This window comes from Nerophis lumbriciformis, linkage group LG02, assembly GCF_033978685.3.
Source record: "Nerophis lumbriciformis linkage group LG02, RoL_Nlum_v2.1, whole genome shotgun sequence".
NCBI classification, from domain to species: domain Eukaryota; kingdom Metazoa; phylum Chordata; class Actinopteri; order Syngnathiformes; family Syngnathidae; genus Nerophis; species Nerophis lumbriciformis.
The window spans coordinates 24,439,299-24,454,087 of NC_084549.2; the positions used below are offsets into that span (position 1 = coordinate 24,439,299).

The following is a 14,789-nucleotide window of genomic DNA, read 5'->3' on the forward strand; positions in this document are numbered from 1 at the left end:
TGTTGTTACCTGTAGTGCTTCTCATTGGCAACTAGCACGCTCTGTCCGTGCATTCTGTGTGTGTAAGCTGCCTCCACTCACTGAAACAAAAAATTTAGATTTCATTAATTTAATTCTGCTATTGAATAAACACGCTCAGGTGCTGAAAGCGATGCAAAGAGTAAACCCTCTTGTCACCTGTTTGACAGTATAGGCCTACAAATGTAGTCAAATTCCTTTTTTACAGTGTTCGATTTACACAGTGTGTATTCCTCCAAATATTTGGGATTGCATGTAGACTATTTTTGTTCATTACTTGGAATGCTGTATGAAGGATCCTGTATAGCAGTGTTTTTCAACCTTTTTTGAGCCAAGACACATTTTGTTCATTGAAAAAGTCCGGCGGCACACCACCAATAGAAAACATTAAAAATAAAACTCGGCAGTCGATATTGACAATAAAAGGTTATTCTCGCAAGTGTTGGATGTGAATTCAAACCATAACCAACCATGCATCACTATAGCTCTTGTCTCAAAGTAGGTGTCACATCACGCCGCCACTTATTTAGAGTTTTTTGGTGTTTTCCTGTGTGTAGTGTTTTAGTTTGGGGCGGTATAGCTCGGCTGGTAAAGCGGCCGTGCCAGCAACTTGAGGGTTGCACGTTCAATCCCCGCTTCCGCCATCCTAGTCACTGCCGTTGTGTCCTTGGCAGTGATGGGTTAGTTACTGAAAAACAGTAACTAGTTATAGTTACTAGTTACTTCATTTCAAAAGTAACTCAGTTACTAACTCAGTTACTTACACCAAAAAGTAATGCGTTACTGTGAAAAGTAACTATTTAGTTACTTCTTTTTTTCTTCTTTTTTTTTAAAGCTCCAATTAATGCCCTTTTAGCCTTCATGTCAGTACTGTTATTGCACTGGAGAATAATACAATCTGTTGATCAACTTGACATACATTTGTATCACTGAACTCTGCTAAGCAATGTGGTCGACATACAACACACAAAGACAAAGATATGTTACAAAGGCCAATTTGTTTCTGGCCAGAACAAATTGACAAAACTATTTTAAATAGCTGCAACATAACATACATAAGTAACAAACAGCATAATAACAGCATAGCTGTAAAGCAAGAAAGGCACACACTACATACACAAAGCCTAACCAGGCATTTTTTCCTCAAGAAATTCTGACACAAAATCATGTCTGAAGCCCAGAACACTCTACACATTTCCCCAGTTTTAGTTTAGAGATAAGGAAAGATTGGCCTGGCCCACTAGCATCCCTCTTTATGATTGACAGAGTGTGTGTACCTTCAGTTCTGAAAGATGAACAGAGGCAGAGTTAATCCTTACGTGGTGAAGTGTCATTGGAGTCTCTGTCTCTCTTTACTAGCTTCGTCGAAGCATGTTGCTATGTAGCTTGTTTCAGCAGATTTGAATTGCTGTTTTGGGCAGTAGATGGGATCTTTGATCCAAAGCACAATTTACATTTAACTAAATTATTATTTTCTTTGTGCTCGACAAAAGAAAAGTAGTGAAAATATCTCCATGTTAGCAAACTCGACTTCTGGCTCCGCCATGATCAGACACGCCCCCCTCCCCCCTCCACACACTCACACTCACACTCACACACAGAGCGCGTGTCTCTCTCTCTTCTCCGGCTTGTGACACAAGAAGAATCAGAACGATGACACAGCTAGCAGCCCTCCGATAAAACACACTTTATACTACAAAAAAAGTAACGTAAAATAACGCAGTAACGCATCATGTAGTAACGGTAACTGAATTACTGAATATAAAAAAATAACGCGTTAGATTACTAGTTACCGCCGAATCTAACGGCGTTACAGTAACGCGTTACAAAGTAACGCGTTAGTCCCAACACTGGTCCTTGGGCAAGACACTTTACCCACCTGCTCCCAGTGCCAACCACACTGGTTTAAATGTAACTTAGATATTGGGTTTCACAATGTAAAGCGCTTTGAGTCACTTGAGAAAAAGCGCTATATAACTTCAGTTCAGTTCTTGTCTTCTGGTGGCTTTTCCTGTGTGTGTTGGTATTTTCCTGTAGCAGTTTCATTTCTTCCCTGAGCGCTTTTCCTCCACAATCAAGAATATTTAAGTTGTTGCTATCTTTCTTTGTGGGGACATTGCTGATTGTCATGTCATGTACGGATGTACTTTGTGGACGCCTTCTCTGCTCCACCCGGTGTAAGTCTTTGCTGTCGTCCAGCATTCTGTTTTTGTTTACTTTGTAGCCAGTTCAGTTTTAGTTTCATTCTGCTTAGCCGTCCCTAAGCTTCAATGCCTTTTCTTAGCGGCACTTGCCTTCTGTTTATTTTTGGTTTAAGCATTAGATACCTTTTGATCTGCACGCTGCCTCCCTCTGTCGTCTGCATATTGGGATCACGACAAAACAATTAGCTTCCTGCTGCCACCTACTGATATGGAAGAGTATTACACGGTTACTCTGCCAAGCTCTAGACTGCACAGACACTCAACAACAGCACATTATTTGCGGATTATAATTACTGGTTTGCAAAACATATTTTTAACCCAATTAGGTGAAATGACATGATCTTGGCACACCAGACTGTATCTCAGTGGTTGAAAATCACTGCTCTATAGGCTGAGGCATATCACAATGACTTTTTCATCGCAGAAATTCTGTAAATGGACTAATCTGTCATTCATTGTGAAGCAGCACTGAGAGTCACATCCTATTTTCCCAGATATAGCAACAATGCAAACAAATGTTATTGTTTATTTATATGTGATTGTGACAAGAGAATATATCACATGCAGCGTGTACGAAGTTCTAGCAAGCGTAACAGTGAATATCTTATGGGAGGGAGCATTTTCAAGCATTAGGTCTTTGAAATTGCTCGAATTTTCTGACAGTTTCCAAATGCCAGGCAGGAAGCATGTGTGACTCGTTTGTCAGCCCCATACTGCTGTCATCTGCAGGGTACCCCAGGAGGGGGTGTGGACAAATTGGATTTGGGTGAGAAATGTGACTGAGTCACCCCAGAGGGGATGGATGTGCCATGTGGCTTTGTGTGACGAGGAAGTGGTGATGAGGTAGTGTGCAAACATTGATACCCTATAACCCCAAAACTCTCCATCTCCTTCCCCTCCAAAGTCCCTTTCTGTCTGCATCAGCACTGCAGGAGCCGTAATGGCTTTGTTATTGGGTTGTGGTTTAGTTACACTCCCGCAAATGCTGTTACAAACTCCTTCTAGCTTTAAACAATCTCTGTGGCATTTCACCAGGCGGCGGCCTAATGCTTTGAATAAATGCAGTGGCCCCAAGCAGGTGCTCAATTTTCAAGGTCCGTGGACAAACACAAATCATGTTGCTTTTAATATGCCTCGCCTCAATCAATGTCCCCATCGAGTTTGTCGTTGCCACACACTAAACATGTGGCTACAATGCTATGGTGACTGTCTTGATTTGATTATTTCCCTTCCCGTGTGTGTTCATGGAATATGAACGATCCTGTCATCGCATGTGCTGTCTGTGCTATCCCCAATAAGAGACCAACTCCTAAACTGGCAAGCATATGATTGGATTTAAGAATCTTTACAAATGCACTTACTCTCTGTTTAGACACCATTCTTTGAGACATGAAGGAGCAATCGGGCACTTGCATTCTTTGTTATTGGCAATCCACCAATGTCTTTCTAAGCACGTCAGCAAAGCTCTCTCTGGCTGAGAGGCAAACGCAAAAGACCGTGTTGTCTTTGGTATTTCTCATCTGCCTAGTATAATCATCCCTGTTTGCATTTATATAGCTTGAACATCTCAGTCCAGGCTCTTCAAGTACACATCTTGTTTTCATGGGGAGACTTTATTTCATCAACAGAGAGTCGGCCTCTCGAAATTGCAGTTCCTTCTGAAAATAAATGTCAATACTTCAGTTCCCTCTGAAATTGCATGCCAGTACTTAAAAAAATCTATTTCAAAACACAAGTGGAAGAACTTTTAAATGTTGCTTTTTGTCATGTCTTTTGATCATGTTTTTGTTTGGCCATGTGCTGTTTGGTTTTTGGACTCTTTTTGGTTCTTGCTTTTCACTCCCTTGTTTTGTCACCAAAGCAACCATTAGTTTCACCTGTTCCACGTTTGGACTCACACATCTGCATACTTGCCAATTCTCCCGGATTTTACGGGACACTCACGAAATTCAGCGCCTCTCCCGAAAACCTCCCGGGACAAATTTTCTCCTGAAAATCTCCCGAAATTCAGGCGGAGCTGAAGGCCACGCCCCCTCCAGCTCCATGCGGACCTGAGTGACGCGTCAACAGCCTGTTTTCACATCCGCTTTCCCACAATATAAACAGCGTGCCTGCCAAATCACGTTATAACTGTAGAATGATCGAGGGCGAGTTCTTGGTTTCTTATGTGGGTTTATTGTTAGGCAGTTTCATTAACGTCCTCCCAGCACGGTAACAACACACAACAACAGCAGTCACGTTTTCGTCTACCGTAAAGCAGTTTGTCTGCCGTAAACAGCAATGTTGTGACACTCTTAAACAGGACAATACTGCCATCTACTGTACATGCATATGTGACAATAACATCTACGGCTTTTAGAGAGTACAGTGCACAACTGCTATACTATATATATATATATATATATATATATATATATATATATATATATATATATATATATATATATATATATATATATATATACATATTGTGCAAGCATTTTTTAATCATCTTTAAAATCCTGAAAAAAAGACGTGTGTTCTTGTCTCTCATAATGATTGTGAACGATAAGCAACGTTTAAAAAAAAAAGTGCAGTCTTCTTTTAAAGGTCTGTGAAATTACATGAATACCATACATTAATATTATAACACCTTTTTTTAAATGTATTATGTTATTATTATTATTTTAATGTTATTATAGGGACAAACAATAGAAAAGTTATGCATGGATATACTGATTGTAATACATAGAAACATAGTGATTATTATTCGTGGTCTTTACAAGATGATGACATAAGATGATGACATAACCTTTTCGTTGTGGCTTGTGCAACCCTTTGAGACACTCGTGATTTAGGGCTATATAAGTAAACCTTGATTGATTGATTAATTGAACTGCACTGAACACATAGTTTACTTGTTTAAGACTTAAAAAACAGGTGTTGATAATATACTTCCCTGCTGTGAGATTTTATATCATGATGTTTCTGGTGTACAACATCTTGTGCTAATAAAAATGGTAGTTAAAGATAAAAACATTTCACATTTGTCTTTAAACAGAATACATATAGGACAAATAAGAGTATCAATGAATACCGATAGCGATAAGGAATATCAATAATGGTATCTGTATCGATACAATCTTAACGATATACATTGCTATATAGCATACAGTATATAGAAAAATGCTTGTCCAGTCCTACTTTGAGTCTAAATGGCAACACTCTTCCACATATCACTGATCCTACATCTTGTTTTTTCTTCATTCTCTTTGCAGAGGCGACCATCCTCAGCTATGATGGCAGCAAGTTCATGAAGGTCCAGCTGCCAGTGGTGATGCACACCGAAGCTGAAGATGTGTCCCTGCGCTTCCGTTCCCAGCGAGCCTATGGCATCCTAATCGCCACCACCTCTCGGGACTCGGCCGACACTCTGCGTCTGGAGCTGGAGAGCGGACGCGTCCGGCTGACTGTCAATTTAGGTACTGTGTATCCTATGCAGCAGGAACGTCATGTGTCACACTGAGCTAAATTATGCCTGACAACTCCATCAAATGCACCTACACATGCACTCTACCTCACATATTCTATTATTATGGTGTTCGCATTCTTGAATAGAAGGAGATAGTGTGAAAGCTTTCAATGGCAAGAGTCTGCGGCTCTTTGCTTACTGCCGGATGAGCACACAGCTGCCTTTGCCCAGCAGGGAATGCTAGCCATCCATTCCAGCACCTTACTCCTCAATTTGTGTTATTAGGGCCTTTACGGTGCACTCTCCTCTCTATTCATTCCTGGTGCAGTTTCCTTTACATTTACATCCAAGTCTAGAAAACATCCTCTGAAAGGTACTGAAGTTTTGTATCATAGCTCTTCGTGTACTGCAGATGTCATTGAAAAGGCAACCATAGCACTGCACACATTTGCAAAAATGGTTAATTTTGCAACAGTGCACTTCATTTAAAACAATACCAGATTGATAAATGTCCATTGCAATGGTACCTCCAAAGATGAACACAATGCATGACACTTGTTGACTTCAAAGTTGATCTAATTTCAAAACAGTGTTTCCATTAGGAACAATATCAGTCAGTCAGTATGTGTCCGTACACTAAATTTGTCAGATTTTTTAAATAGTTCGGCTCTGTATAAGCCTCCTACATGGAACACCTTAATCCAATCGCGTTTGGTTTTTGAAAAGTCCGACTAACAGACCTTGATTATGCGATCTCTTGAGTGGGTGTGTGCCGCCGGATCGCGCATGCGCTAATTTCAACCTGGAAGCAGATACCATTCAATAAAACCGCAGTAACACTTTTAATGAAGAGGGCACTTTTGATTTGCTTCACAAATTAAAATAACAGAACATTTTGAAGTGCACCGATGGTAGAAAAAAAGAAACTGAGATTTATTTAAGAAGGTAGCTAAGGAAATGTGAAATGCTTAATCCGGACTCCCGAACAAAAGACGAATAAGATGAAAGATAATGAAAAAGATAAATTAAAGTCGAATAATAAAGCTTACACAAACCTCCTATTCTGCATGTGTGCACTCTAAACTGATTAACATGAATTCTGTATTCTGCACAACTGGCAAGATAGTCCAAAACATTGCCAACTTCATCTGGAACAGTATCAGTCGTAGCACGAACGATCTTTTCCTTCGGGCTCCTTACATCAATTGACGGAGCCTTATGAATGAACTCTGAGACATTCAAAAGTTTTGTTTACATGATTCTCCGTCCGAAAATTCCTTAAAAAAAACTCTTATGTCAGTTTGTCTTTGCTTCCCGATACATTCTTGGTAGTAGCATCAATGTTTGTAGCACGATTTAAGATAATTTCTTGATGCGGTCTGCTATTTAACATCAGCATAGCCAATACAAATGTAATATTTGTAATCTGTGCCAGTATTACAGCGGACATCACTTAAAACAAGCTGTAAGGATCCGCAGATGGCTAGTGTGACGTCGTAGGTCAACCGGAAAGGTGGCTGACAAGAGGGTGCTCACATTCCCCAAGCTGCAATCCTGCCCTCTTTTCCTGGTCCAACCATATAGATAGATGAAAACAAAATACAAATAAGAAGCCAGATGTACTGAGCGTGAAATAATTTAAAACAATGAGGCAGCAATACAATGCAGGCGAGGAGCTGAGACATGCATGATGCAGGCGAAGGCAAGGAGGATAATCTGGCGTTCTGCACAGGGCTTAAAGGAGAACTTCATTTGTTTTAGAATTTGGCCCATTGTTCACACTCATGAAAAAAGGCGACGGATGATAAATATTAAATAAATGCGATCAAAAGTCTGCTTACAATGGAGCCCATGGGAGCCTCTCTACTCGGCCTATAATGCCCTTCAAAAACATCCAAACACCCCCATTGAGGTTTTATTTACATGATGTAAGTATATATGTAATGTAGTAACAAGCACATTAATAATAACATTTAATATTTACAAATTTTGCTCATTTGAAGCATATTAATTTCAAAAACGCATCATGACGTTTGCTTTTTTTTTACCACTGCATCACTGATTTCTACTCAATGCAGACATCATGAGAGCCAACAAACATAAGAAAACATCACTTACTGTACAATGTCTGCTGTCATTAGGATGCCGACTGCTAGGATGTTCATATATTCCCATTTAGATTAAAAATTACTCATAATCCTTGTGAAGAAAAGGGGGATGGAACGTAAAGTCTTTTTGATTTGTCCTCGCCAATTTACGGGTCTAAATTGGCCGTCAAAACTTGTCGGAATACGTCTTTGTCCCTCTACTATCCAGGTGCAAGGCATTAATTATAATCTCCAATAAAGTTTGACAAGCAAGAAAACGAGGAAGCGACTAATCAGTCGATCATGCCAACATTGGCACACAAGCTTTTTACCATGGCGCTGCTATAAATAGTTTGTCTGTGTTAGCGCTTATAATAACAATATCACCAATACTTAGTTAATATTCAAGTCATAATATTCAAGTCACGGAATATAAATGGTGTATTTTTGGAAGTTTTTTTGCTTTGCTAAAATCTCCCAAATTGTGTCTGGATTGTAAGATCTAAAATATCTAAAAATATAAATTACAATATCGAAAATATGTTGTTGAACTTTAAATTGTATAACTTTTGGGGCGTAGGACTTTGGAGGTTCCATTGCAGTGCTTTCTTCTGGCTAAACAGAAATTAGCTTCCATAAAAATAAAAATAAAATAAAGACAGTCCACAGTGTAATATATCAAAGCCAGGATAAAACTACCCATAAAACAACAGTCTGATGTTTTTCTTCATCATCATTTAATTACTGGGTCTATAAGTGTCCGACTCCTGTCAGCTCTTTTTAAAATCCAAGCATTCCCTGTAAGGGCAGGCAAGTGTTGGTCTCTGGCTGTTTGCTCCCACTTTTCTGCTGCGGTTGACAACACACGACAGGCAGGGCCAAAAGGAAGGGAAGGCAGGGAGGAAGGTTTTGAACTGGGTCACCTATCGCAGAGCACAACATGAGTCTCAGCTTTTGCTACCGTGGAAGTAAAAATTAAAAAGTAAGACAAAGCCTCTGTACCCGGGGCTTACTGTAAGTCACTAGTGATAGTTTACAACCGGAGCTTCTGTGGCAGAATTAGGACCATACAATATATCTTTTTGTATACTTTTGAGAACCTACTGTGGATACACATAGCAATTAGCCATGTGTGCTGTGTAGAAATGGGCTCCGACATCCATTTAACTGAGATAGAGATCTGAAAGCAGAGTGACTGATGTCCTCTGTTAAACATAATTGCAATTAATATACGTCTTGTAAGAGTGGAGATAATGATCTCTATTATAGATTGCATATTATAACTACTGTAGGTATAGTATAATAACACTAAGGGGATGATCATTTAGTTAGAGGATATAATTTAAACCCTGCCTCGCTGGCCCTGTCTGACTCTGACCAACTCTCTAATGCTCCGATAACAACAGACATATAAAACATTGAAATGTGTAAAAAAACAAAAACAGTAACACCTTAGTATGGGGAACATATTCTAAGTAACAAAGACTTAATTATTTAGAGTTATTTGGACACTAGGTGAACATATAAGGGTTAGGGCTAGGGCATACTTGCCAACCCTCCCGGATTTTACGGGAGACTCCCGAAATTCAGCGCCTCTCCCGAAAACCTCCCGGGACAAATTTTCTCCCGAAAATCTCCCGAAATTCAGGCGGACCTGAGTGACGTGTCGACAGCCTGTTTTCACAACCGCTTTCCCACAATATAAACAGCGTGCCTGCCCAATGACGTTATAACTGTAGAATGATCGAGGGTGAGTTATTGGTTTCTTATGTGGGTTTATTGTTAGGCAGTTTCATTAACGTCCTCCCAGCGCGGCAACAACACACAACAACAGCAGTCACGTTTTCGTCTACCGTAAAGCAGTTTTTCTGCCGTAAACAGCAATGTTGTGACACTCTTAAACAGGACAATACTGCCATCTACTGTACATGCATATGTGACAATAACATCTAGGGCTTTTAGAGGGTGCAGTGCACAACTGCGCACACAACAAGGAGACAAAGCAGAATGCATCATCTGAGAGGGTGTTCAACATGGTTAGAAAAATAGTGACAGAGAATAGAACAAGGATGGACAATTCAACCCTTAACTCAGCAATGAGTAGATGAGTGTTATGTGTGTGTGTGTATATGTGTAAATAAATGAACACTGAAACTCAAGTATTTGTCTTATCTATATATATATATATATAATATATATATATTTATTTATTTTATTATACAGTATATATATATATATATATATATATATATATATATATATATATATATATATAGCTATGGCTAGAATTCACTGAAAGTCAAGTATTTCTTATATATTTATATATATATATATGAAATACTTGACTTGGTGAATTCTAGCTGTAAATATACTCCTCCCCTCTTAACCACGCCCCCCCCCCCCCCCCCCCCCCCCATCCCGAAATCGGAGGTCTCAAGGTTGGCAAGTATGGGTTAGGGTTACTAATAAGCAATAATTCTGAGGTTATTGAGGGAAGACTCTTAGTTAATGGTTTACTGGTTGCATAAAAAGTCCATGCAGAAGAAGGCAAGTACTTAATAATGACTAATTAAAAGCCAATATGTTACTAATTTGCATGTTATTAAGCAACTAATTAATGGTGAATATGTTCCCCATACTAAAGTGTTACCAAAAAAAACATGTGTGTAATAATAAATCCTCTATTGATAGTAATCATGTCTGATAATCCCATAAACCATGTTCTGCTCCTCTGTCATGACTACTGCATCACTTTAGTGGTCATGTTGCAGCTGGAGGCCATGGTTGAGAGCATCAGAGGACGGTCAGCGTCCGTGTGTGTGTCCCCAGAGAGGTGGACTGTATGCCTTACTGATGTCTGCAGCTGCAACGTTGAAAGATGAATTTATCTCTCATCTATTCTTCCCCCCATCTAGATTGTATCAGGATAAACTGTACCTCCAGTAAGTCACTGCTCACATTTATTTCTTCTTCTATAACTCTTCTATCACAGTACGTCTCTGGGTGTTGATGTAGAAGATAGTTTATGTGTATGCTACTTATATCACTATATCATTGCAGCTCCTGCAAGCGAAATACAGTAAGATACATCTGACTTGCATCTTGCGTTCACTTTACCAGGAAAACACTTATTGTTATTATATGGAAGAAACATAGCAAGGTTTTAATGTTTTGATTGTTTTTGTTTCAAGCGCACCAAACGTTTTAAGGTCAATGTGATACAAAACAAGTTATTAGTGGAATTAGATAAGAGCAAAACTCCCGTCTTCCCTTTTTATTTATATATTTTCCTTTTGACTCCAGTATGTCGAGCTGGCTATAAATTGATGAGGCCATTCATGGCGCAGAGGAAATACAGAGTGTGATTTTATTATTCTCATTAACCTGCCTTGCAGAGCAGAAATGCATGTTTGAAGAAGAAGGGCGCGGGGATAGATCATTGCCAGTGTGTGTGTGTGTGTGTGTGTGTGTGTGTGTGTGTGTGTGTGTGTGTGTGTGTGTGTGTGTGTGTGTGTGTGTGTGTGTGTGTGTGTGTGTGTGTGTGTGTGTGTGTGTGTGTGTGTGTGTGTGTGTGTGTGCGTGCGTGCGTGCGTGCGTGCGTGCGTGCGTGCGTGCGTGCGTGCGTGCGTGCGTGCGTGCGTGCGTGCGTGCGTGCGTGCGTGCGTGCGTGCGTGCGTGCGTGCGTGCGTGCGTGCGTGCGTGCGTGCGTGCGTGCGTGCGTGCGTGCGTGCGTGCGTGCGTGCGTGCGTGCGTGTGTGTTCTGGTACTTCTACCCTTCTTGAGACATCAACAAGGAAACGTACCATCCATATGAGGACCGGTGAACAAGTTAGGACCAAAATCATGGTCCCAATACGGAAAACCATTGCATTTAATAGAGAATGTCTCATTTCCACCCCTGGTGGTGAACTCTATTAAAATGAGGGTGGTCCCAAAAAGGAGGGATTTTTCAAATTGACTGTGTGTCGGTTTTAAAAGTGCTCCCCCTCTGGTCAACATATGAAATAACAAGTGTGTGTAAAAATGTGAACTGCTCCCCCTCTGGCCAACATATGTAAGAACAAGTGTGTGTAAGAAATTGAAATGCGCCCCCTTGGCCAAAATGTATTTTAAAAAAATATTTATGTTTTTAGAGACATACTGTAATAACTTGGAGTAAATAATGAAGATTAAAAACCAATTACAAACAAAAAAAATAATTTAAATTAAGAAAGGGTGGTCCTAAAGATTTTTCAGAGGTCTCAAGAAGGTAAAGACAAGAATGTGTGTGTGTGTGTGTGTGTGTGTGTGTGTGTGTGTGTGTGTGTGTGTGTGTGTGTGTGTGTGTGTGTGTGTGTGTGTGTGTGTGTGTGTGTGTGTGTGTGTGTGTGTGTGTGTGTGCGTGCGTGTGTATGCTTAAACAAAGTGTTTACATCACAATATTTCAGGAGACAAATATCCCTGTTTTTTTTTAATTCAGGAAATGTGACACATACATGATAATATCTAGTATCTCCTTTCATGAATCCATTGACTATACAGTACATTTGATTAGTATCATAGGCAACAATTCATTAACTATATTTTATAGAGTACACACACATGATTTAGGACATAAGTAGGGCGTAAGTCAGTTGTCCGTGTTTCAGAGGTCATCGCCTGATGAGAGGCGAGGATCACATCGCATCATGTGACCTCCAGACATTCCTCTGTGAGACAGCCGGTTTTAACACCTTTCTAAATGCTAAGTAGAATTGTTCATGCCTCTTGGATGCATCCCTTGTTTGTGTATGCAAATGACAAGCTCACAGCTCTAATTCCCCGTATCAACACTTTAAAAGGTCATTCTTTGTTTTTAACGATACTGCGAAGGCGTAGTGAAACGCTCACATGAAACACTGGGGATTGTTTTATTGGGGTATTTTTGACTGCTAGCGCCTATTTGTGTTTCTAATGCACAGTAGTTTAGTATTGTGTGTCATTTAGCTCATGTATTGATTGAACTAGAAGACGAGAAGGAAGAACAATTGTGGGGTAGAAATGGTTCAGTAATTTAGGGCTGAGAATGACACCATACTGGCCCCCAAATTCAATCAATCAATCAAAGTTTATTTATATAGCCCTAAATCACGAGTGTCTTAAAGCAGTGGTTCTCAACCTTTTTTCAGTGATGTACCCCCTGTGAACATTTTTTTTTAATTCAAGTACCCCCTAATCAGAGCAAAGCATTTTTGGTTGAAAAAAAAGAGATAAAAAAGTAAAATACAGCACTATGTCATCAGTTTCTGATTTATTAAATTGTATAACAGTGCAAAATATTGCTCATTTCTTGAACTATTTGGAAAAAAAGATATGGAAAAAACTAAAAACTTGTTGAAAAATAAACAAGTGATTCAATTATAAATAAAGATGTCTACACATAGAAGTAATCATCAACTTAAAGTGCCCTCTTTGGGGATTGTAATAGAAAGCCATCTGGATTCATGAACTTAATTCTAAACATTTCTTCACAAAAAAAGAAATCTTTAACATCAATATTTATGGAACATGTCCACAAAAAATCTAGCTGTCAACACTGAATATTGCATTGTTGCATTTATTTTCACAGTTCTTTTTGACAGACATTTAAAAAAAAAATCTCACGTACCCCTTGGCATACCTTCAAGTACCCCCAGGGGTACGCGTACCCCCATTTGAGAACCACTGTCTTAAAGGGCTGCACAAGCCACAACGACATCCTCAGCTCAGATCCCGCATCAGGGCAAGAAAAAAACTCAACCCAATGGGATACAATGAGAAACCTTGGAGGGGACCGCAGATGTGTGTATCAAGGATCTTCTTCCTTGTACTTTGTAAACACTTTGAGTTTGAACAGTTTCTTAACATGGATCATTTTAGTTCATTGTTTGATTTCTTTGCTTTATCCATTCCATAATTTTGCCCAAAAAATCCGTAGATTTGTCGCATTTTTTTTTATGAACAGCAAGGTTCAAAGCTTGGGAAAAAAATAGCGGCTAATATTCCGAAAAAATACGGTAATAGCCAAGGGAGAAGTACGGTCCCCTGGTCCTTAGCTGTGTGGAAATGTAGCCGCCAATTTAATTGCATATCACTGTCACATACATGAAGATATTCACCACAACCAATGTAATATTTCCCATTATATACACAATTATAGTGGAAAAAGTCTACCAATAATATGTCTAATATTGATTGTGCCAGAAATCCCATAAATATTTAAAGGGGAACATTATCACCAGACCTATGTAAGCGTCAATATATATCTTGATGTTGCAGAAAAAAGACCATATATTTTTTCAACCGATTTCCGAACTCTAAATGGGTGAATTTTGGCGAAATAAACGCCTTTCTAATATTTGCTCTCGGAGCGATGACGTCGCAATGTGACGTCGCATCGGGAAGCAATCCGCCATTTTCTCAAACACTGAGTCAAATCAGCTCTGTTATTTTCCGTTTTTTCGACTGTTTTCCGTACCTTGGAGACATCATGCCTCGTCGGTGTGTTGTCGGAGGGTGTAACAACACGAACAGGGACGGATTCAAGTTGCACCAGTGGCCCAAAGATGCGAAAGTGGCAAGAAATTGGACGTTTGTTCCGCACACTTTACCAACGAAAGCTATGCTACGACAGAGATGGCAAGAATGTGTGGATATCCTGCGACACTCAAAGCAGATGCATTTCCAACGATAAAGTCAAAGAAATCTGCCGCCAGACCCCATTGAATCTGCCGGAGTGTGTGAGCAATTCAGGGACAAAGGACCTCGCTAGCACGGCAATCAATGGCGGCAGTTTGTTCCCGCAGACGAGCGAGCTAAACCCCCTGGATGTCTTGGCTCACACCGTCAAGAGAAGAATATCGCTTCCCTGGCCTGCTGACATGAGGGTATGTCTCCAGAATATATTAATTGATGAAAACTGGGCTGTCTGCACTCTCAAAGTGCATACTATTGCCAAATGTATTTCATATGCTGTAAACCTAGTTCATAGTTGTTAGTTTCCTTTAATGCCAAACAAACACATACCAATCG

General features: G+C 39.8%; 1 protein-coding gene across 19 annotated transcripts in view; it reads left to right on the top strand.

Moving 5' to 3' along the window:
• Positions 1 to 14,789, top strand: part of LOC133605783 (neurexin-1a-like) — a 670,433-nt gene that overhangs the window by 333,087 nt on the left and 322,557 nt on the right. For 16 of the 19 annotated variants that reach the window (XM_061959083.1, XM_061959095.1, XM_061959164.1 and 13 more), the window contains 2 exons: positions 5,480 to 5,683; positions 10,676 to 10,702. In XM_061959083.1, coding sequence (XP_061815067.1) covers positions 5,480 to 5,683; positions 10,676 to 10,702 — 231 coding nt within the window. The remainder of the gene's footprint in view (positions 1 to 5,479; positions 5,684 to 10,675; positions 10,703 to 14,789) is intronic. The other 3 variants (XM_061959112.1, XM_061959189.1, XM_061959181.1) reach the window with 1 other exon arrangement.